The sequence below is a fragment of the Bombyx mori genome, chromosome 15 (genome assembly GCF_030269925.1).
Source record: "Bombyx mori chromosome 15, ASM3026992v2".
NCBI lineage: Eukaryota > Metazoa > Arthropoda > Insecta > Lepidoptera > Bombycidae > Bombyx > Bombyx mori.
The window spans coordinates 1,246,823-1,269,101 of NC_085121.1; the positions used below are offsets into that span (position 1 = coordinate 1,246,823).

The following is a 22,279-nucleotide window of genomic DNA, read 5'->3' on the forward strand; positions in this document are numbered from 1 at the left end:
CATGCTTCCCTTCGTTTGCCGTTAGGGGCGCTGTTCCAACTCCATACAAATGTGAGTTAGCTTTTTTTTTTTTTGTTGCTCTTGTAGGCAGACGAGCATACGGCCCACCTGATGGTGAGTGGTTACCGTCGCCCATGGACTTCAGCAATGCTAGGGGCAGAGCCAAGCCGCTGCCTACCGCTTAATACTCTCCACAAGCCTCGTTTGAAGAAGGACATGTCATAGCGCTCGGGAAACACCGTGGAGGGGAGCTCATTCCATAGCCGGATGGTACGTGGCAAAAAAGACCTCTGGAAACGCACTGTGGATGACCGCAGTGGCTCCAGGTAGTATGGATGAACTCTACTCCGGTGGCGGGCGGTGCGATGGTAAAAACGAGATGCCGGTATCATCTCGAACAATTCCTCAGAGCACTCCCCGTGGAACATACGGTACAGAATACAGAGGGAACCGAAGTCCCTCCGCAGACCCAGAGGCTCCAAACGATCCGTGAGAATGGGATTATCGACAATCCGAACGGCCCTCTTCTGTATGGAGTCAAATGGAAGAAGCTGGTATTTGGGAGCCCCGGCCCAAAGATGGGAGCAGTACTCCACGCGAGGCCGGACTTGTGCTTTATAAAGCAAAAGTCTTTGTCCAGGCGTGAAGTACCGCTTTGCTCTGTTGAGGACTCCCAGCATTTTGGACGCCAACTTGGCTTTGCCTTCCAAATGACTCCGAAACTGGACATCGCTCGAAATGTCGACCCCAAGTATCCCGATACTCTCGGAAGGTTGCAGGGATACTCCTTGGAATTGCGGCGCCATGACAAAAGGGTCCTTCTTCGCAGTGAACGCTCAAACTTGTGTCTTTATCGGGTTGAATTGAACCAAGTTCAATTCACCCCATTCGGAGACTCGCCCCAGAGAGTTCTCCACTTCAGACACAAGTTTTGATCGTCTCTCTTGCACCGCGCTCCGAGAGAGACTCTGATGGCCGATATATCGCGCATCCCCCGTGCTGTCATCCGCATAGCAATGCATGCCATCAATAGACAGCATGTCATTGATATACAGGATGAAAAGCGTGGGGGAGAGCACCGAACCTTGTGGAACGCCAGCGTTAATGGTCATGGTATCAGAGCAGTCACCGTCTACAACGACCGTGATGCTCCGCCCATCCAAAAAGCTAGCGATCCACTTGCAGAGTCCCTCGGGGATTCCGTAAGATGGTAGCTTCGATAGAAGTGCCCTATGCCAGACCCTGTCGAAGGCCTTCGCGATATCAAGGCTCACAGCAAGAGCCTCGCCCTTGCTCTCCAAGGTTTCAGCCCACCTGTGAGTAAGGTATACAAGAAGATCGCCAGCTGAGCGACCGTGACGGAAACCGTACTGTCGGTCACTGATCAGCTGGCGATCCTCAAGATACTTCAGGAGTTGTGTATTTATTATTCGCTCCATCACCTTGGAAAGCAAGGAAGTTATCGCGATAGGCCTATAGCTCGACGGGTCCGACCGGTCACCCTTCTTGGGGATAGGGTGGACGTGGGCGGTCTTCCATGAAGACGGAACCCTGTTAGCGCAATAAGAGAGGCGATACAAACGCGTTAGCGCAGGTGTCAGCTCAGGGGCGCACGTTTTCAGAACCACTGCGGGGATGCCGTCTGGCCCACTCGACTTATGGACGTCCAGGAGTCGGAGCTCCCGCCTAACTGCACACTGTGTGAAGCAGATATCCGGCAGGGAGCTATCACACCGGGGGATGTTCGGTGGTGTGGCACCCCCGTCGTCCACAGTCGAGTTCGAGGCGAAGAGTTTGACCAGAAGGTCAGCCTTCTCTTTCGCGCTGTGGGCCAGAGTGTCATCGGACTTGCGCAGTGGTGGGAGACTAGACCTACAAAAGTTTCCTTCTGCAGCTTTGGCGAGCGACCAAAAAGCACGGCTCCCGGAGGGATAGCTCTTTAATCGCTCGCCAACTCTAGCAACGTGCTCCGCCTTCGCCTTGGCAATTACCTTCTTGTAGGACCTGGAAGCGGCGTTATATTTCCGCCTTTCCCCTGAGATGTTAGGATCCCGACGTCTCCTGGCATTATCCCATGCCACGTATGCGGACCGCTTGAGGTGTGCAGCATCCCTACTGGCATTGTTATACCAGGGTCTGCTGCGACCCCCAACGGGCACTTCAGAGGAGGGAATAAACAATTCCATCCCCCGGAGCACCACGTCTTTAAGACGGTCCGCACAGACGTCAGGATCAGCAGAGGAAAAGCAGAACCGCCCCCATGGGTAGGATGCGTAAAATTCACGCAATCCATCCCAATCTGCTGACATATACCGCCAAACTCTACGATACCCGGTTGTCGTTCGACGACCAGGACGAGAGAGTGGTACGGCAGCACGAATAAGGCAGTGATCAGACGATCCAAGCGGAGCGTCGACCACCACACTGTATCCGGCCGGATCCGTGGTCAGCAGAAGGTCCAACAAAGAAGGTTCGTGCCCCTCGATATCTGGGACACGGGTGGGCTGTGTCACCAGCTGGGAGAAGCCGTAGGCCAAGGCGAAATCGTAGGCAGTCCGACCCGGGAGGTCAGTGGTTCTGGACCCCAACCATTCTTGGTGGTGAGCGTTAAAGTCTCCAAGAACCACTACCTCCGCAGATGGGTACTGCTCAAGCACGCGGTTAGTCCCCTCTTGCACATGCTCAAACAGAGCTGAACCTGCATCACTGCTGTGGGACCTGTACAGGCACGCGTAGATTCGGATACAGCCCCCGTGATCCACGCGCAGCCACAAGAGGGACAGGTCCCGTTGTTCGAGGCCCCGAAGACGGCGACAACAGACATCCGCCCGGACGAATACGCACACCCCGGCTTTACGTAGGAAGTTGTGCTCCAATACGTAGCCGGGGTATTCAAGGTATGAGGTATCGTCCGGAGCAGATATCTGCGTCTCCGTTAAAAAAAGCAGGGCAGGCTGCGCCGTCTCAAGGTGGTGGTGTACGGCGTCAAGGTTGCTATGAAGGCCCCTGACATTGCTGAAATCCACATTAAATGTGGAATGTGGAATGGGGAGCTTTTACGCCATCGAGAAGCTAAAACACTCGCATAGGTGATAATAATGTGTATACGCACACTATTGTATTACTAACTGCTGACATGATCTGTGTGCTTAGTGCGAGTTTTTTAACGCTCTCGATAGCGTAAAAGTTAACTCAAATTTGTATGCAGTTGGAACGGTTGTCGCTCTCAGTCTCGCTGTCAGGGGCTCTGTTCTAACTGCATACAAGTTTGAGTTAACTTTTACGCTATCGAAAACGTTAAAAAACTCGCATTGAACACATTGTAAGCTGTGAGGTGGATATTTGGAAGCTCGACTACATAATGCAAGCTCGTCGCTTTTCTCCAAACATCTCTGGGTCTGACAGGCTGAAGTGGAGACAACTTGTGAGGTCTCTACATACCAGGCGGCTGCCATAAGACTACAGCAAAAACAACATATCAAGACTAATATATTAAGGAACAACAATATTATAATTCAAAACAATTATTTTCTTCTTTCAACGTCTCACACCCTGTATATGTACGTATCTATGAAAACTACAATGAGAATAAGCAATACAAAATATTTTAGGCATTCCCGTAGTATATACATTTTTCAGTTCAACAATACTAGTAGTAAGTACACTGTGATACTTTTTTTTTTTTTCCCTACCTATGCTGATAGCCTTGAGAGGCTATTTCAGCTTCGCCCTAACGTTTGTAGGTGAGCTCGCGGGGCTCAACCGGAGAATTGCTAACACTGACCCTAGCAAGAGCAGTGCTTCGCAGAATCTACCACCGGATCGGAAACGCGACCCACTGAGAAGATCCGGCGAGAAACTCAGTGGGCTGTGTCTATGGGTTAGTTCGCTCGTAGAGCCCTTCGTCGCAAGCGACGGGTTCGACGAGGACGGTGACCGGTGTGATACATAGTAAGCGGGGTACGATGCCAAAATCACCGTCGCCCATGGACTTCAGCAATGCCAGCGGCAGAGCCAAGCCGCTGCCTACCGTTGCGTTCTTTAGTGGTACTACAGGAGTCAGAGAGTCCAACTTATCTCCTTATATTAGTAGTAATCAAATGAGCATACCGGTCGAAGCGGCGGCTATGTATACCGTCGCGCTGACAGTCGGTGGGGCACAGAAGTACTGGAGTGGAGACCTCGTACTGGACGTCGTAACGTGAGCAGACAGCCAACGTTGTGGGCCGAAGACCTGGTCAAAATGGCTGGGTGGGAATGGATACGAAAGGCAAGAGACTGAAAAGTAAGGTGAATTCGAAGATACCTACACTCAACATAAGCTCTGTCGTAGCACGAAGTAAGCCGAGTTCCGAAGACATCGCGATCGTGTTGTCACCTCTCGGGAATCGTGCCGCGTTTCGTTTTGCTACCAAACTAATGACCGTCTCCAACAAATCTATACTAATATAAAAATTTGTTTTTACGGATGTTCCGTTATAACTACTGAACCATGCATCTGATTGACTTGAAACTTGGTATCCATGTAGAAAATACATGTACTTAATGGATAGGCTAATATTTATATGAGTGTTGGACTTCCTACTAATAAAAATGACAATAAATAATAATGTTAGTTTTAAATGTAGAGCGAAGCGGGCGAGTACGGCTAGTACATTATAATGATATGGAGTATTTCAGAATGAATAAACAATAAAAGACTTGATTGTGTTTTCTGTGATATAATAAGAAAACAACATTTAAAGCCCTTAATCTCTTTTAAAATTAATATTAAAAATTAAACAGTACTCTCTTTTTACTGAATGAGACAGACTTCAGTCCATGACACTGAAGAAAATCTTTTTTTTAAACTAAAGAGTTTTAAATAATAAAGGTTTTTCTTTACATATATTAATTCAAAAAAAAATACGTTGACGGATGTTTTTGTCTTCAAAATACCGATACGGCGCCAACAAAACGTCTAGATTTGTTTATAAATCAACTATCATTGAATCAAGAATTAGGTATAAGGCTATTTATATACAAATTTATGGAAATAAATGTGTCTTGTATCTGTTTCCGATTGTGATTTGTTACGTTATCAGAACTTAAACTATTCGAATATGCTTTTGTTGTTGCGATTGAAGATAGGCCAGCGCACGGGCCTTTTTGATACTAAATAGCCACCATCGCTTATGGACATAGGCAATGCCAAGGTAACAGTTGCCTATCGTTCAGAAAATGTTGTGAAAATCTTTAAAAACAGAAATTTTATTAATTTTGCAAAAGAAAATATTATTGAATTGAAGATAAATGCAGTGATTCTGGGCAATAGACATGGCATCTTGCTCGTATGGCCCAATTGGTCCAAATCCCCTAGAGCGCTCCCCGTGGTACAAGCCGAATAATATATTTGTTTGTTGTTTTATTTTCATTACAATTCGTGTCAAGCGGAGTCCGAAGGCCATAATCACAAAGCGAATGCATCAAAACAACAGCCACTACTACCATATGGCCAACCCTTGTTTGTTGAACTGGTCTCGTTGAAGTACCAGACCAAATGCGAAATTGTTCTGAATCTGAGGAATTGTTCGAGATGATACCAACGTCTCGTTTTTACCATCGCACCGCCCGCCACCGGAGTAGAGTTCATCCATACTACCTGGAGCCACTGCGGTCATCCACAGTGCGTTTCCAGAGGTCTTTTTTGCCACGTACCATCCGTCTATGGAATGAGCTCCCCTCCACGGTGTTTCCCGAGCGCTATGACATGTCCCTCTTCAAACGAGGCTTGTGGAGAGTATTAAACGGTAGGCAGCGGCTTGGCTCTGCCCCTGGCATTGCTGAAGTCCATGGGCGACGGTAACCACTCACCACCAGGTGGGCCGTATGCTCGTCTGCCTACAAGGGCAATAAAAAAAAAAAAGAGCAGTGCTTCGCTGTATCGACCATCAGATCGGAATCGCGACGCACTACGAAAATCCGGCGAGAAACTCAGTGGGCTAACTTAATACATGATGGGTGATCTCGTTCACAAATCAATGCAATAAATATACATTTTTTTTATTACTTAGATGTGTGGACGAGCTCACAGCCCACCTGATATTAAGTGGTTACTGGAGCCCATAGACATCTACAACGTAAATGCGCCACTACCTTGAGATATAAGTTCTAAGGTCTCAGTATAGTTACAACGGCTGCCCCACCCTTCAAACCGAAACGCATTACTGCTTCACGGCAAAAATAAGCGGGGCGGTGGTACCTACCCGTGCGGACTCATAAGAGGTCCTACCACCAGTAATTACGCAAATTATAATTTTGCGGGTTTGATTTTTATTTCACGATGCTATTCCTTCACCGTGGAAGTCAATCGTGAACAAAATATATATGCATATATGTATAAGTAGGTATCCATTGCCATAAATCACTCTTTAACGACCTATTTAAAAGCCACCCGACCTCTTGACATTTGCTTGAATGCGTTAGGCGCCATTTCAGTGCAAGATGTGGCAAGGCGCCGCTGTGTGTTGGGCTCTGGTGTCAGTGGTACTGGCTTCGATAACTATAGGTCCTTTAGAACCGATACCGGATAAATTAAGTGAGTACAACAATTAGTTTTGTTAATATTAAAACTACTACAGACTTGTATTGGTAAATTGTTTGCTGTCCTCACAAACCGCAGTCATGACAGAACTTCGTTCGATTCAAACTCGTATTTATTGGTAAGTAAATTAGGTTAAGTTTTGATTAGTAAATTATTTGACGATTTTTCGCGTGCGCCCGGCTAACGCACCCATTTATTTTTGAACAGATTTCAAAACGAAAAAGCTGCGAAAAAGCGATCGTATTTTTTATGTTTATTACCTTATACGGCCGTCTGGTGTAGTGGTAAGTGACATGGTCACTACACAAGGGGTCGCGGGATATTTGTATGATAAATATAAATGTCTTTCCAGGGTTATGGGTGTATATTAAATATATGTATGTGTATAATAAAAATATTATATTTATTTCCGTTATCTGGTACTTGTAACACAAGCTCTTTACGAACTTAGCACGGGACCAGTTAACGTGGCGTGATTGTTAGTAAATATTTATATTTATTTATAACTTTTTTCTAAATTTACCAATTTTTATGATTGTTTTTTTTTTTTAAATTGAAAACTGGTGCTTTTCTCAAGATATGACGCATAATTTTTGAGTTATCGTTAATAATAAATATTCAGTTCAATTCATTCATTGATGATATTCACAATTTACTTGGTTGGAGTCGGTTTTGTATATTATTTTTTTATTTTTTTTATTGCATAGATATGTGGACGAGCTCCCAGCCCATCTGGTATTAAGTGGCTACCGCAGCCCATAAACATCTATAACGTAAATACCGCCACCCACCTTGAGATATGAGTTCTAATGTCTCGGTATAGTTACAACGGCTGCCCCGCCCTTCGAAACCGAAACGCATTACTGCTTCGCGGCAGAAATAGGCAGGGTGGCGTACCTACCCGTGCGAGCTCACACGAGGTCCTACCACCAGTATTTTGAGTGAGATGAGTAACGGCATCAGCCGTAAGTGTTCGCCAAATTATCTAGAAATTTTCGAAAACAAATGGATTATGAGAAGACTACTCATCTAACTACCCTCTAGTCCTGTCTTGCATTGCGAAAAAAAACACGCAGTGCGCAGTGAGAGTCAGCTGTCCACGGGCCTCCGAGTGACTTATGCTGTATGCGCTTGATATCATTTGCTAGATGGAGAGTGAGAATTTGTTTGAGATGAAACAAGACATGCTTTTCATTCCTGATTATTTTTCCCGTTATTTGGAATGCGGGCGGTCCAGATCTCATTTTATTAATTGCGTAATGTAATATCGGATGAAACAAAGGCAGCGCCCACCCAATAGTGCGCGCTTAACGGGTCTAATATTGTATTATTCTTATTAATCCAAATTTATTACGGAAGATCTGATCTAATTGCTTTAGGCAGCAGCTTGTAATTGCCGTAGGTCACCCGCGTTTTGTAGAATCCACTTAAAAAAATCCAATAGGACAACATTTTGAAAGTCTTCAACCGACTGCCTCTGTCTTAACAATTTGTAGATAAACTGCTTCATATTAGCAATTGGCATCAACTTTTAGTTCAACTACAATGTTTATTTTTATTGCTTAGGTGGGTGGACGAGCTCACAATACACCTGGTGTTAAGTGGTTACTGGAGCCCATAGACATTTACAACGTAAATGCGCCACCCACCTTGAGATATAAGTTCTAAGATCTCAGTATAGTTACAACGGTTGCCCTGCCCTTCAAACCGAAACGCATTACTGCTTCACGGCAGAAATAGGCAGGGCGGTGGTACCTACCCGCGCGAACTCACAAGAGATTCTACCACCAGTAATTACGCAAATTATAATTTTTTATTACACGATGTTATTCCTTCACTGTGGAAGTCAATCGTGAACATTTATTGAGTATGTATTTCATTAAAAAAAATTGTACCCGCCTGGGATTCGAACACTGGTGCATCGCTCAAGGCGAATGCACCGGACGTCTTATCCTTTAGGCCACGACGACTTCAAATGCTGTTCACTAGAGCGATTCCCTCTTTGTCTTCTGCCGATCTCACTATGATTAACTCTCTATTGGAGCGAACCTAGTCAGACCATCGCAATTAATGTCTTCTTTACAGCTTCTTTTCGGCAAATTTTTCGTCCACGATCATCCTCTATAAACTATCATCTAACCCGCAATAAACAATATCATAATGCTAATCAAAGAATTTTACATACCTTAAGCGAAAAAAAAAACCATAATTGAAGCACGTCTAGTCAGCAAAACCAGTTCTTATTTTAATATAATGCTAATAATCTCGATCATTACAAAGACATTTGAATGCCTCAGAATAGATTAAATCTTAAGATGACATTTCGACGTGTGAAATAAAAATTCCACATTTTTTTTTTATATAGTCTACATTTAAGTGAACCTATTCTATATATATAAAAAAAAGATGTGGTGTCGTGGGACACCAGGTAGGAACGAAGTTCCTTCGGCTAATGTAGAATCGACACAATTTGCAAAAAAAAAAACGTGCTCAATTTTATGTTGGTTTTCTTGATTTTTCTCTTAAATTTTGCTGATTAGTTTTTGGAACGAAGTTCCTTATCGCGCGTTGTGAAAGGGGGCTAGACGGAAAAAATTCATACGAAAAGTTGTCACGACACTTTTTAGATCCGTCATTCTGACCAATCAACGTGTAGGCGCTTATCGCGTGACATTGCTCGTATCCGATTGGTCCGCGTAATGAGTACAGTTTCTCGAGATAGCGTTTCAACAATAGTAATTTAGTTCATAGTATTGTTTTTTTCTTCTTCATAATGCCGTAAGTAATTTATTATTATAACTTTAAAAAAAAATTATAATTCCTTCATAATTAATCGAAAGGAACTTCGTTCCATCCGGGTGTCCCTTGACACCTCTGAAGTTTTTTATTTAAGTACACGAAAGTATTTAGGAAATCATAAATAACGTAAAATAAAAAAAAACGTAATTCAAATTGTCAATTAAAATAACAAAATATGTCTCTTTATTTTTCTTCGACAACATAAAATTACATAGAAATAGATATACTTACAAAATAGAGACAGAAAGGATGAGAGAACGAAAAGAAAGAAGGAGAAAGAGAAAAGTATTATACACTACTCGCTTGTGTATACGACTGTCGCGCCTGCACACGTCTCATTTAACGGTTTTATTCCACGGACTTTTTCTTACGGTTTTACTATCACATTTTTTTCAGTTCGGTCGCGCAGCAAAATCCCTATCTCCTCCAAGCCTCCCTGCCGTAGGGAACTTCGTTCCAATAAAAATTAACATTTCCATGTGTCCTAAATTCGTCAGTCTTCCATCTAATTGTCATTTACTTGGTACAGTTTTTGATAGATTTCTGTCACAGCACCATCTATCGCTATAGATAGATAGCGCACGGGTAGTATCTAGAAGTCGATTTATAACATACAATTAGCTGTTCGGAACGTTACAATGAAACACAAAAAAAATTATTTAATATAATAAGTATATCATCGAAATCAAGAAACAAGGTCAACACTAAAAATATAGACAGACACTAAAAATTATGTAAGGTGGAGAGAGAATCCCATAAGAAGAAATAGAGGCAGGATCATGAATGGATGGGTGGTTGATGTCCTAAAAGTAAGCGACAGGAGATGGATGGAAATGACGCAAATTATTATATATATTTTTAATTATTGCTAATAGGGCTTCATAAGTGAAACATTTATAAGTCGTCATAACTCTAAAAAGATAAGTAGCTACAGACTCATATACCTTTTTGAAGTAAGAGTTTTATCGAGGTTGTGATTTGTAATTAGATGAAAAGGAAATGATTCGAAAAAACGACACTAAAAAAAGACTAACTTATAAAACTGCAGAAGCGAGAGAGTAAGATAAAATTCTACAAGATTTCATGTACTTCTAGAGCGCAATTTTTACTCTCAAAATCAGACAAGCTATCCACTGAACCCATAACTCACCTGATGATGCGTAGTGGAGGAGTAGTTTTAGTCTATCAGTATACATGTAGGTACAGACGGCAAGTATCGGGTGAATGACAATGAAAACTAATGTATTTCTTTTCAATCTTAGTTTTCTTTGATATAAATGTAGGATTAGTAAGAACGAAACGTAAGAAAAGAGTGTAGAACGGAACGTTAAGAGAGAGAAAACGGTAAGAAATGGAAAAGAGAATGATACACAGAATGACAGAGAAAAGGAAGATGGCCAGGACGGTTAAAATGAGCAAGGCAAGCAAATTATTTTTATAACAGAAGATTTTGGAACAGTGGCAGTTTCATTTTATGCGCTTGTTTATTATTAAGTATTATTAAGATAATTAAATTAATTTCCGCGCACTTACAGAGGATGCTGAGGGCTGCTATATTTCAGATTTAGACGTCCTGTTAGCCTTCAATGAAACACTCAACACGGAATGCCAGGAGATATCGTGTGACATCAAAGCGGTCACTTACACCTCGTGAGTATTACGACTCGGGGTCTTTTTAGCCTGTACGAGCCAATGAATTTATGGCACATTTATCCATATACATATAGAGTATCGAAACCTACCAAAACTAAGCCAGCATTCATCAGGAGACAAAATTAAAGTCTTTTTTTTGGTCAGGAGGTAATCGCCGGACTCCCACTCTACACTGGGGATGGCGGGCGGGGTATGTCGGAGGATTAAAGTCTGGCTTGTTCTTAAATGAACCAAGCTATTCTTCAAATGTATTCGTGTTCACAGTGTTCTCTGTCAAATGTATTTATATTTAAAAAAATAGTATTTCTGGTAGTCGTCGTGGCCTAACGGATAAGACGTCCGGTGATTTGTGTTGAAGCGATGCACCGGTGTTCGAATCCCGCAGGCGGGTACCAATTTTTCTAATGAAATACGTACTCAACAAATGTTCACGATTGACTTCCACGGTGAAGGAATAACATCGTGTAATAAAAATGAAACCCGCAAAATTATAATTTGCGTAATTACTGGTGGTAGGATCTCTTGTGAGTCCGCGCGGGTGGGTACCACCACCCTGCCTATTTCTGCCGTGAAGCAGTAATGCGTTTCGGTTTGAAGGGTGGGGCAGCCGTTGTAACTATACTTGAGACCTTAGAACTTGTATCTCAAGGTGGGTGGCGCATTTACGTTGTGGATGTCTATGGGCTCCAGTAACCACTTAACACCAGGTGGGCTGTGAGCTCGTCCACACACCTAAGCAATAAAAAAAAAAAAAAAAAATTTCGTCCACTTAAAATGCGTTATTGCCTAAAAAAATTTATATCGGTCACATGATTGATAGTATATTTTGTGACGCGCCAGTTGCACTGATGTGGAATGATAAGCAGACGAAGCCAAGTAAATAAGTAGCTAATAGACATGCTTTTTACTCGTTGTAGGACCTCTCGTGAGTCCGCACGGGTAGGTAACCCGCCTTGCTTATTTCTGCCGTGAAGCAGTAATGCGTTTCGGTTTGAAAGGTTGGGCAGCCGTTGTAACTATACTGAGACCTTAGAACTTATATCTCAAGGTGGGTGGCGCATTTACGTTTTAGATGTCATTGGGCTCCGGTAACCACTTAACAACCAGGTGGGCTCTGAGCTAGTACTGCCCATATAAGCGATAAAAAAATGGTTCTTATGCTTAAAACTTCTGCGAAGCAGTCTTGCATTTCAGCTTCGTGGATAAGAGAGTCGATGTCACAATACAATTAAGATATCAAATGTAAAATTTTCGAACCACTGCCTAATAACATAAATATTTCAGAAGCCCTTTTAGACGATTTCGAAGCTACAATGTGTCAAATCTTCTCAATCTTCCAGATGCGGATTAATGAGAGCAATAGAACCGTGTGAGGTATTAGAAGATAAGGACAAGCCCTATCCTGAGTGTTGCCCACGCATCAAGTGCCCTGACTTAGTTAATCCAACGGAATTAGTGTCGACTGAATGATTATAAAATAGTTTTAATAGTTTAAAAATGAAATGGTATAATGTAGTTAATATACCTAATTGAAATGTACGAATGGAAAAATGTCTCGACCATTGTAATGTTGTAACTGATGTTTGTTTTTTAAAATATGTACTTTATAATTAATGTCTATTTATATAATGAATTGTATGATTTATAAAATTTTATTAATTTTATTACACATTCGAAACACTTAACAGTAATTTAATACCAATTTATTTATTATAAAAAAAGAACACAATATTCCTAACCTAACCTATTTGTCGAGGCGATTGGCCAACCCCACGTGGGGGCTACGGACCGTCGGGGCGGTTTACCCAGTCTTTGATGACTGGGTGAATCGTGGCGAAGGACGTCTCACCTTTCGTCTGGTGCAGGTGCTGACCGGGCACGGATGCTTCGGGAAGTACCTGCGCCGGATAGGGGCTGAGCCGACGACGAGGTGTCACCATTGTGGACACGACCTGGACACGGCGGAGCATACGCTCGCTGTCTGCCCCGCTTGGGAGGTGCAGCGCCGTGTCCTGGTCGCAAAGATAGGACCTGACTTGTCGCTGCCTGGCGTCGTGGCGTCGATGCTTGGCGGCGATGAGTCATGGAAGGCTATGCTCGACTTCTGCGAGTGCACCATCTCGCAGAAGGAGGCGGCGGGGCGAGTGAGGCAAAGCTCTCCTCTCCTACGCAGAAACCCGCCGCCGCCGAGCAGGGGGTCGGGACCGGGGTCGTATCCGTGACCTGGCCCCCTAAGAGCTAGGGGTCCCACCCGTCTTGTGCGGGGAGAGACCCAGACGTGGGGTGGCGTGCTTTGCACGCTCACCCGCAGTAGAAAGCCGGGTGATGGTAGACCGCGTTCCCCCGACCGCTCTGGGGGAAGGTGTAACGCGGCGCCATCAAAGCGGGCTCTCGGCCCGCTGAACGAGGGAACCGGTGGTCGTGTCGCTGGCGGCCGCCGGTCCGGCGTCCGTGGGACGGTGAGATGGGTGTAATGTGCTCTGCGTCAACCCTGTCCCGCCGTTTCAATAGCCCCGACTGGGCTCCGGCCCGGTCCGAGGTAGGGTGCCGGTTGTGAGCGGCAGGAGTTTTTAGTGAGGTTCAACTCCCACATACCCCACCTGCTGCGCGGGTGGGGATCCGGCGATTTTCTCTTGTGGAAAAAAAAAAAAAGAAAAACCTAACCTATTTAGTACCATACTTATAACTTTTGTATTCTAATTAAAAAAGAACAAAATGCGTTATGAGAAATTAATAATTTCTTATTATTTAATAATACATTTTTTATTATTTCTGACGTTCCGAATATACTTTGCAGTTGTCGTGCACGATAGCCGTAAAGGTAATCTTAATTACTTCTACGACTCGCTAAAACCGAAGAAAACACTAAAACCGATATTTCAACGAAATTTATTGAATGTTATATTAATCTTCTTCTTCTGAGTCGGTCTCTTCATTACTGAAGGTCGTGTCTAATCGATGCACAATGCTTCCCCACGTCTTCCTGTCCTCGGCGGTCTTTATAGCCTCGGTTATTGGCAGGCCGATGAGCGTCTTAACCAGATCAGACCAGCGGATAGGTGAGCGTCCGCGTGATCTTCTCCCGGCCCGTTATATTAATAGTAAAATTTATTAAAAAAATGTAGACTATGGGAGGCGCTACAGAGCCAAAACGAGCCGCAGAGAATAATGTCATTCAAGATGTGGTACATCTGGTTTCGCGTCTTATCCGCTTATGACATGATGTGATTGATTGATCTGTATGCGCAGAACTAAACATAATAAATAATAATAAAATAAAAATAAAAAGCCTTTTATTTCTTGCATTTTAAAAAAAGTGACATTACGAAACTTATACAAATTGTTAATAATACGTTAATAATAATAGATTTAATAGAAATCTTAATATAATGTGTATAATATTAGTCGGATTGCTCAAGTTCATAAAATTATAGTAAAAGATATAAAAAAGGTTATATTAATTTAGCGTGCAGGCATGCAAGAACCCCTCTTATGTGAGGGTGAAGGCCTCCTCCAGACTTTTCCATTTGTCTTTATTTTTGGCAATTGTCTTCCAGTTTTTACCAGCGATTTTTGTTATATCGTTGTCCCAACGCGTTACCGGTCTTCCTTTCCTTCTAATACCTGCAGGCCCCCGCCATGGCATGAGTCTACAGGTCCAGCGGTCATCGCTCATCCTGGCTACATGGCCTGCCCAGCGTCACTTTAACTTTTGTGAGAAATTTAGTGAATCTATAACTTTTGTCTTTTTCCGTATGACATTATGTGGGATTTTATGTATTTTTCTCACATTCGTAATGCTTCTCTCCATACTTCGTTGACAGGACCTAATTTTGTTCTGTAAGCGTAGCGTGTATTTCCACGTTTGGGAGCCGTAGGTAATAGAGGGGAGCAGGCATGTGTCCATTAGTTTCTTTTTTAAGTTAATAGGCATCGTTCCCTTTAGTATGTCTTTTAGACTCCAGAAGTTTTTCCATGCGCCTGAAATCCTTCGTTCAACTTCTAATTCATTGTTTTGTTTTCCAAAGGAAATTTGTTTGCCTAAGTATATGTAGCTATCTACGTATTCTAATGGTTTTTCGTCGAGATATATGGGATGTTTTAAACTGTTCGACATAATTTTTGTTTTATCTAAATGCATTTCCAAACCCACTTCATAGCTCATAGTTTTTAGCGAGTGTATCATTGATCCATCTCTTTAGCACTTTCAGATAATAGAATAATATCGTCCGCAAATCTTAGATGGTTGATGAAATTGCCGTTAATATTCAGCCTTTTTCTTTCCAAATTTAGTTTGCTGAAGGCCATCTCCAGTACCGCTATAAAAAATTTCGGAGATAGTGTGGGTCGCCTTGCCTCACACCTCGCCTTATGGGTATCGGTGGTCCTGTTGTCTCAAGATTGACTCTACTTGTGCAGTTGTTGTACAAATACTTTATTATTTCTATATATTTGTGTTCAACGCGTTTTGGGATTAGGGCGGTCCATATAGAAGAGTGTCGGATTGTGTCGAAGGCTTTCCGATAATCGATAAACACAACATAGAGTGGTTTCTGATATTCATTATATTTTTCGACAATTTGTTCGATTGCGTGGATATGGTCTATTGTAGAATATCCACGTCTGAAACCAGCTTGCTCTATTGGTTGGTGTTCCTCTATTCTCTTACTAATCCTCTTTTCGATTATTGATGAAAAAAGTTTGTAGAGTGTGGGTAGCAGACTGATAGGACGATAATTGCCTATATCAGTGGGATCGCCCTTTTTGTAGAGTAGAATCATGTTCGACTCTGACAATTGAAAAGGTGTGGATCCTGAATCTAATATAGAGTTAAAGAGCTGTGTCAGAGGCCCTGGACATTTTTCAGCTTTCAGTTTTTTATTCCTTCTATAACTTCTAAATCATCTATCTTTTTTATCTGTGAGACGTCTTCCGCTGGTGATTGTATGCTGGTGCTGACAGATATATTTGTAAAGTTTTGGACTTGACAATCATACAGTTTTTTGTAGAAATTGGTTGCGGTTTTCATAATATCAGTCCTATTATGTGATAGTTTATCTGACTCTTTTAGTTGCTTAATCCAAGGCTTGTTGGTAATTAGCTCCTTATACGCTTTTTTAATGCTCCCAGTAGTACTTATATGTTTTTCAAATGTTTTTGATCGATGGAGCATGTAGTCTCTCCTTATGTTCTTACTTATGAGTTTATATAAAGCTTTTAGTTCATTTTTCAATGCTCTTGTTTTTGGTTTGGTTACATGTAGTTGCTGTCTCCGATCCATGAGTTTCCTAGTATAGGCTGATATTACACTAGGTTTAGTAGTGTGTTGTTGGGTGTTTTGTGCGCTACGTAGACTTTTTTCTATGCCTCGATTTATATTATCGTAGTTTTCTTGTATAGTGGCATCCTCTTTATTTTGCAGTGGGTCTTCTTGCTTTTCTAAACACAGTTTGTATGATGATATTTCCATCTCGGTTTTCAATGTTTTTCCTAAACAGTTTGTGTATTTATTTATTTATTTATTTATTTATTTAATAAGTTGCACCAACAAAGTGATCATCAATACAAAACATTGACAAATTGACAAAAGTTCATGGCAGATGTCACCTCAATTATAGGTGCAATCGACATTGCATTAACATCAAAAATAAAAATAAAATTTTTAATTTTTTTTCGTAATTTTTTGTAGTATAAAAGTTGCCCTTATAAGTCTATGGTCGGTGGGAAAGTTCACATTTAAAACTTGCACATTTAGAACATTTTTATCCAGATTTGTTAATATGTAATCGATTTCATTCTTTGTATTTCCATCTGGAGATCTCCAGGTCCATCTTTAATTTTTTGGTTTTTTGAAGAAGGTGTTTGTAATGCTCAGTTTATTTTCGTGTGCAAAATCAATCAGGCGCTCACCTCTATTATTCTCTATACCTCTATTATTTCTCACCCCATATCCATGATTTTTCATTATCAGGCTCTCTTCTGGTCTAGGATTCCCAATTTTAGAGTTAAAGTCGCCCATAACTATTATGTTCTTAACTGTCTTTCTTAAAGTTTCATTAATAGTATCATAGAACCGTTCCACCTCGTCTTCATTCGAAGCCTCTGTGGGTGCATAGACTTGTAGTATATTTAGTTGATATCCATTTATGTTTAGTTTTAGAAGAGCTACTCGCTCTGATACTCCATTAAAACTGACGATGTTTCTTTTGAGATATTTCTTTACAATAAATCCGACACCATATAATCCTCGTGTTTCCCCCTTATAACAAAATCGTCGTACTCCCTGACCGAGGTTCCGACACGTCGGATCTCAGAGAGGCCTACTATGTCATATGTTGTGTTTTTCAAAGAGTCAATCAGTTCTATTAATCGGTGATTTGTTGATAAGGTTCTCACATTATATGTTGCCACTTGGAATAAGTCGTTTTTAGTGTGTTTTCTCCTAGTAGGGTTTTCTGGAGGGTTTTGGTCGATCTCTCCCGCGGTGACCGGCCGTGGTTGGGAGATGAGGTGTCGGAGGGGCCTTTCTTAATTGTTATTCTTTGTTGTTGTTAATTTGTGTTCCATTTTTTTGTTTGTTTTCAGGCTGATCGTGAGAGGTTTCAGTGGGAATATAGTTGAACTTTTGTTTTTGTATAATAAAATCCTTCATGTTTGATGTCTTGTTCTTTTTGTACGTTTGTTTTTGATATTTTTTTACTATTTGGTTGTTTACATAGAGCTCTGGTGATTCAGATAAGTTTCTTTTATTATTGTGACTACGAGAATGTTGCTGTTCTTTATCTTTTAATATGATGTTTGTCATAACTGAGGTAGGCCTTATTTCCTAATTGTTTCTCTTTTCTCAGTTGATCAAAGAGCTCTTTACGCTTACTTAGGATAGAACTAAACATACGCAGCCAAAAAAATATAATTACAAACTTATTTCCGCCGCGAATGCATTTCGGTTTGAAGGGTGGAGCAGCCGTTATAACTATACTGAGAGCTTAGAACTCATATCTCAAGGTGGGTGGCGGCATATACGTCGTAGAAGTCTATGGGCTCCGGTAACCACTTAACACTAAGGCGGTGATCTCGTCCACCTATCTATGTAATAAAATAATAAAAAAGCACCAACTAGCTTGTGAGTAACCAAATTATGATGAGATAATTGCATTTGAAGTCGTCGTGGAAAAGATAAGACGTCCGGTGCATTCGCGTTGAAGCGATGCACCGCTGTTCGAACCCCGCAGGCGGGTACCAATTTTTCTAATGAAATACGTACTCAACAAATGTTCACGATTGACTTCCACGGTGAAGGAATAACATCGCGTCATAAAAATGAAACCTGCAAAATTATAATTTGCGTAATTACTGGTGGTAGGACCTCATGTGAGTCCGCGCAGGTGGGTACCGCCACCCCGCCTATTTCTCCGTGAAGCAGTAATGCGTTTCGGTTTGAAGGGTGGGGCAGCCGTTGTAACTGTACTGAGACCTTACAACTTGTATCTCAGGGTGGGTGGCGCATTTACGTTGTAGATGTCTATGGGCTTCAGTAACCACTTAACACCAGGTGGGCTGTGAGATCGTCCATCCATCTAAGCAAAAAAAAAAAAAAAAATTATAACCTTTGTACTCGCGTAATTAATCAGATAATAAAGTACCTAATAAATACAGTCATTTGATTCGCCACCGCTGACGGCGGGCGATACACGCTATCAATCTAGGCTACAGCAACATACATAGGTCAAACCACAGTCGTCCAGTAATTAGTGAAATTATTACAGTGTGCTCAGTGCGAGTTTTTTAACGTTCTCGATAGCGTAAAAGTTAACACAATTTTGTATGGAGTTGGAACGTCTGCCTACGTTTGCCGCTAGGGGCGCTGTTCCGACTGCATACTTTGAGTTAACCTTTGATCGCGATGATCGCTGCGAGTGACAAAACAATTTTTTTTTTCGAGTCGTTCGCTTAAACATCCCTATCTTCCTTTCAAGCGGTTGGTGATTGCGCGAACAATCCAAGCGACTCGCAGGATGTGAGGAAAATGGAGAGGGAAATTTTTAAACGTGCTGATAATTATTGTCATTTTAATGTAGTGGTCGTCACACTTTTCTGGTCAAGGGCCACATAGGACAATGTGAGGTATCACTGCGGGCCACACATTTTTGGACTGCTTAGTTGACCACCAATCAATTGACATATTTAATATCAAATGTCAAAAGGCGACTGTCCCAGAAATAAATCAATTATAATTATTATTTATGCAACGCGGGTAGCTTATTAGTTAGGAATAGGCGTGAAAACATATCTGTAATGAAAAAGATCGTAAATATATTAAATTAGGTTTTTTTTTATTTCTACTAAAATTGTTTGCTCTGCCGCGGGCCGCAGAAATATCGTCCAGGGGCCGCAAGCGGCACGCGGGCCTTAGTTTGACGACCACGGTTTTAATAGAGTCATATTACTCTGAAGCTGTGAATTGTCAGTATACAGGAACAGTACTAATCTCGGTCAAGATTAAATAAATAGGTCAATAATAAAAAAACTATGCGACATCCCACCCGCCTCTCCCTTCCAGAGCCAACCTGACAGTAGTAACAACTTCTACTATAATTAAAAAAAACATCCTCTTAAAACCACAACTCGAAATCCATACGGCAAATGTTGCTTGGCAACAAAAACTTTTCGATTTTAATATCCACATTCTATTTCAGGTGATGATTCAATCAAAGCACAGTTGACTACTAAAAAGCCTCGAAACTAGTATTTAGTTATTGATGAAGTCAATTAGCATAAATGTAATCCAAACAAAACGTATTTACCTCGGGCCGATTGTTTTTTTGCTTGTTTTCCTTATTATTATTTTCTACCTAAATCGAACGTACTAAGGTACTCATTTTGAAGTTTTTACAAAAACACTGTTTTTGCCTGTATTTAAGTGCATACCTTTCTTTCGATAGGCAGCGGCTTGGCTCTGCCCCTGGCATTGCTGAAGTCCATGGGCGACGCACGCTGCGTTTTCCGGTGCAGTGGCGATGTGTTCTTCAACATGCCCTACCAATCTTCACTTAAAACAATGCTTCGGACTATGTCAGTTACCTAGGTTCTTCTACGAATCTCGTCATTCCTGATTCGGTCTCGCAGGGAAACTCCGAGTATAGCCCTCTTCATTGCCGTTCTGATAAGGCCTGTTGCTATCGACCATGTCTCACTGCCTATATCATCACTGGCAATACACTGGTCAAAGACTTTCGTCTCGAGACACCTTAACATCATCAACATTGAAGTCTGATGAATTAATGTTCCTCATATTTCAGCACGAAGCAGAAACGTGGACTATATTACGTCGGGGAAGCTTAGAGGATTGATGACTCTGAGATGTGACGCTGGAGGCGTATGTCGCGGACACACTCGGACTCCCGAATGCAAAAATGCGTCGAGGCCTTGAAGATACTGTTACGCCAGTAAGAGTAACGCCATCTATCGCCAAATAGCAGAAATTTATACTTCGGCAGAATTTTTATTTATCCCGCACCCCAGCGCGTAACAATACTTTTAAGTTTTAAGTCTTCATAAATAAATAAAGAAAATATTATAAAATAAAATTCTACATCCACGAGTACGCACCTGCATACTTCAATAACCACGTCTAAGATATAAAATAGAATTATTAAATCCACGCTTTATTCGTGACCAACATGTCGTTGAAAACGCTAGTCTTCTGTGTTTGCGTCACTTTAGCTTCGGCGGCGATCCAGCGCTCTGCTTTGGAGCCAATCCCTGATAAATTTAGTGAGTCCTCATTATAATATGTATATTGTAAACACAACACAAACACTAACCGTATTATCGTTTGCCTAAATTCGTTATAATTTTTCAATTTTCTCTTTTGTAGTAACAAAAATACATAACCTAATAATATAGCGTATATTTTGTAGCCAAATTAAGGCTAAATTCTTAGTCGTATCTTCTTTAAATTCGAAACTCTTGTGTCCTGTTGTATCAAACTTTTTTTTTATTAATTACTAGCGACCCGCCCCCGCTTCGCTTCGGAAACTGTAATTTATTATTGATTTCTCCACTATTTAATGGATATTATTAAACATATAACCCTTCCTCTTCAATCACTCTATTTATTAAAAAAACCGCATCAAAATCTGTTGCGTAGTTTTAAAGATTTAAGCATACATATGGATATAGGGACAGAGAAAGCGACTTTGTTTTATACTATGTAGTGAAGGAATACTGGTGGCCCGGAAGCCTTTTCAGACTTACCAGGAGAGGTTGACGAACAAAGGCTCAACCAAGAGATAGGGGATTTGGTAACAGGGGCCCTGGCGCCTCGGGAGGAGATTACTGTCATCAATTAATGTACGTGTATAATAAACAATGTTAAATGTATGTAGATGGCCTTCAAGGCTGTTACATCAGGGAGTTCGATGGTGTCCTTCCCTTTGATTCTGTAACATACTCGAAGGAAGCAGAATGCACCCGATACTTCTGCGCGCACGATGCTGTCATACACCAATCGTAAGTTATGCTACAATTATCATTAACATTATTTTACTACAACTTTTATTATTTCTGCCGTGAAGCTGTAATGCGTTTCGGTTTGAAGGGCGGGGCAGCCGTTGTAACTACATTAACTACTACATTATGTCTCAAGATGGGTGGCGCGTTTACGTTGTAGATGTATATGGGCTTCAGTAGCCACCTAACACCAGGTGGGCTGTGAGCTCGTCCACCTATCTCAGCAATAAAAAAAACTGATAAATACATGAAAAAGCGTCGTGTGTTCCGTGTTTATACAATGGCACATCTGTGATACAGTACAATAAGATTGATTAATTTAAAATTCTTTATTGCACAAAAACATTATACAAAGGTGAACTTAACGTCATGCAGGCATTCTCTTCCAGTCAATCCTCCCCAAAGTCCCTCGTTGATGACGTGAAAGATTCAAGAAGTGCGTAGCTGTGATAAAGTTAATACATGGCGATAATCTTATACCTTTAAACGAGCAATTCTTGTATATATAATATATATAATTTGATTCTCGGAAACGGCTCCAACGATTTTTATAAAATTTAGTATACAGGGGATTTCGGGGGCGATAAATCGATCTAGCTACGATTTATTTTCAGAAAATGTTGTTTTATTCGTGTTTTCAATAATCAACTTAATTGATAATCAACTTTATGACTCTTCCCGACATCTATTGGCGAATAATAATACTATTTTTCATAATTTCAACTAGCTGCT

The 22,279-nt window shown here is 41.5% G+C and overlaps 2 protein-coding genes and 1 long non-coding RNA gene across 7 annotated transcripts in view; 2 read left to right on the plus strand and 1 right to left on the minus strand.

The window, feature by feature from the left end:
- Nucleotides 1-22,279, minus strand: part of LOC110385632 (probable RNA-directed DNA polymerase from transposon BS) — a 43,137-nt gene that overhangs the window by 4,687 nt on the left and 16,171 nt on the right. For 2 of the 5 annotated variants that reach the window (XM_062672381.1, XM_021349564.3), the window contains 2 exons: nucleotides 4,111-4,234; nucleotides 428-3,459 (listed from right to left, as the gene is read on the minus strand). In XM_062672381.1, coding sequence (XP_062528365.1) covers nucleotides 837-2,309 — 1,473 coding nt within the window. In that variant the 5' untranslated portion in view covers nucleotides 2,310-3,459; nucleotides 4,111-4,234 and the 3' untranslated portion in view covers nucleotides 428-836. Of the gene's footprint in view, nucleotides 1-427; nucleotides 3,460-4,110; nucleotides 4,235-8,768; nucleotides 8,874-21,861; nucleotides 21,992-22,279 lie in introns of those variants that run through there. The other 3 variants (XM_062672382.1, XR_009974936.1, XR_009974937.1) reach the window with 3 other exon arrangements.
- Nucleotides 6,360-12,685, plus strand: LOC105841998 (uncharacterized). Its single transcript, XM_012692350.4, has 3 exons — nucleotides 6,360-6,577; nucleotides 10,918-11,032; nucleotides 12,376-12,685. The coding sequence occupies exons 1-3, from the start codon at nucleotides 6,484-6,486 to the stop codon at nucleotides 12,503-12,505; spliced, it is 339 nt and encodes a 112-aa protein (XP_012547804.1). The 5' UTR covers nucleotides 6,360-6,483; the 3' UTR covers nucleotides 12,506-12,685.
- Nucleotides 18,543-21,549, plus strand: LOC119628346 (uncharacterized). The gene is made up of 2 exons (XR_009974938.1): nucleotides 18,543-20,809; nucleotides 21,424-21,549. It is a non-coding gene; the product is annotated as an uncharacterized LOC119628346 (long non-coding RNA).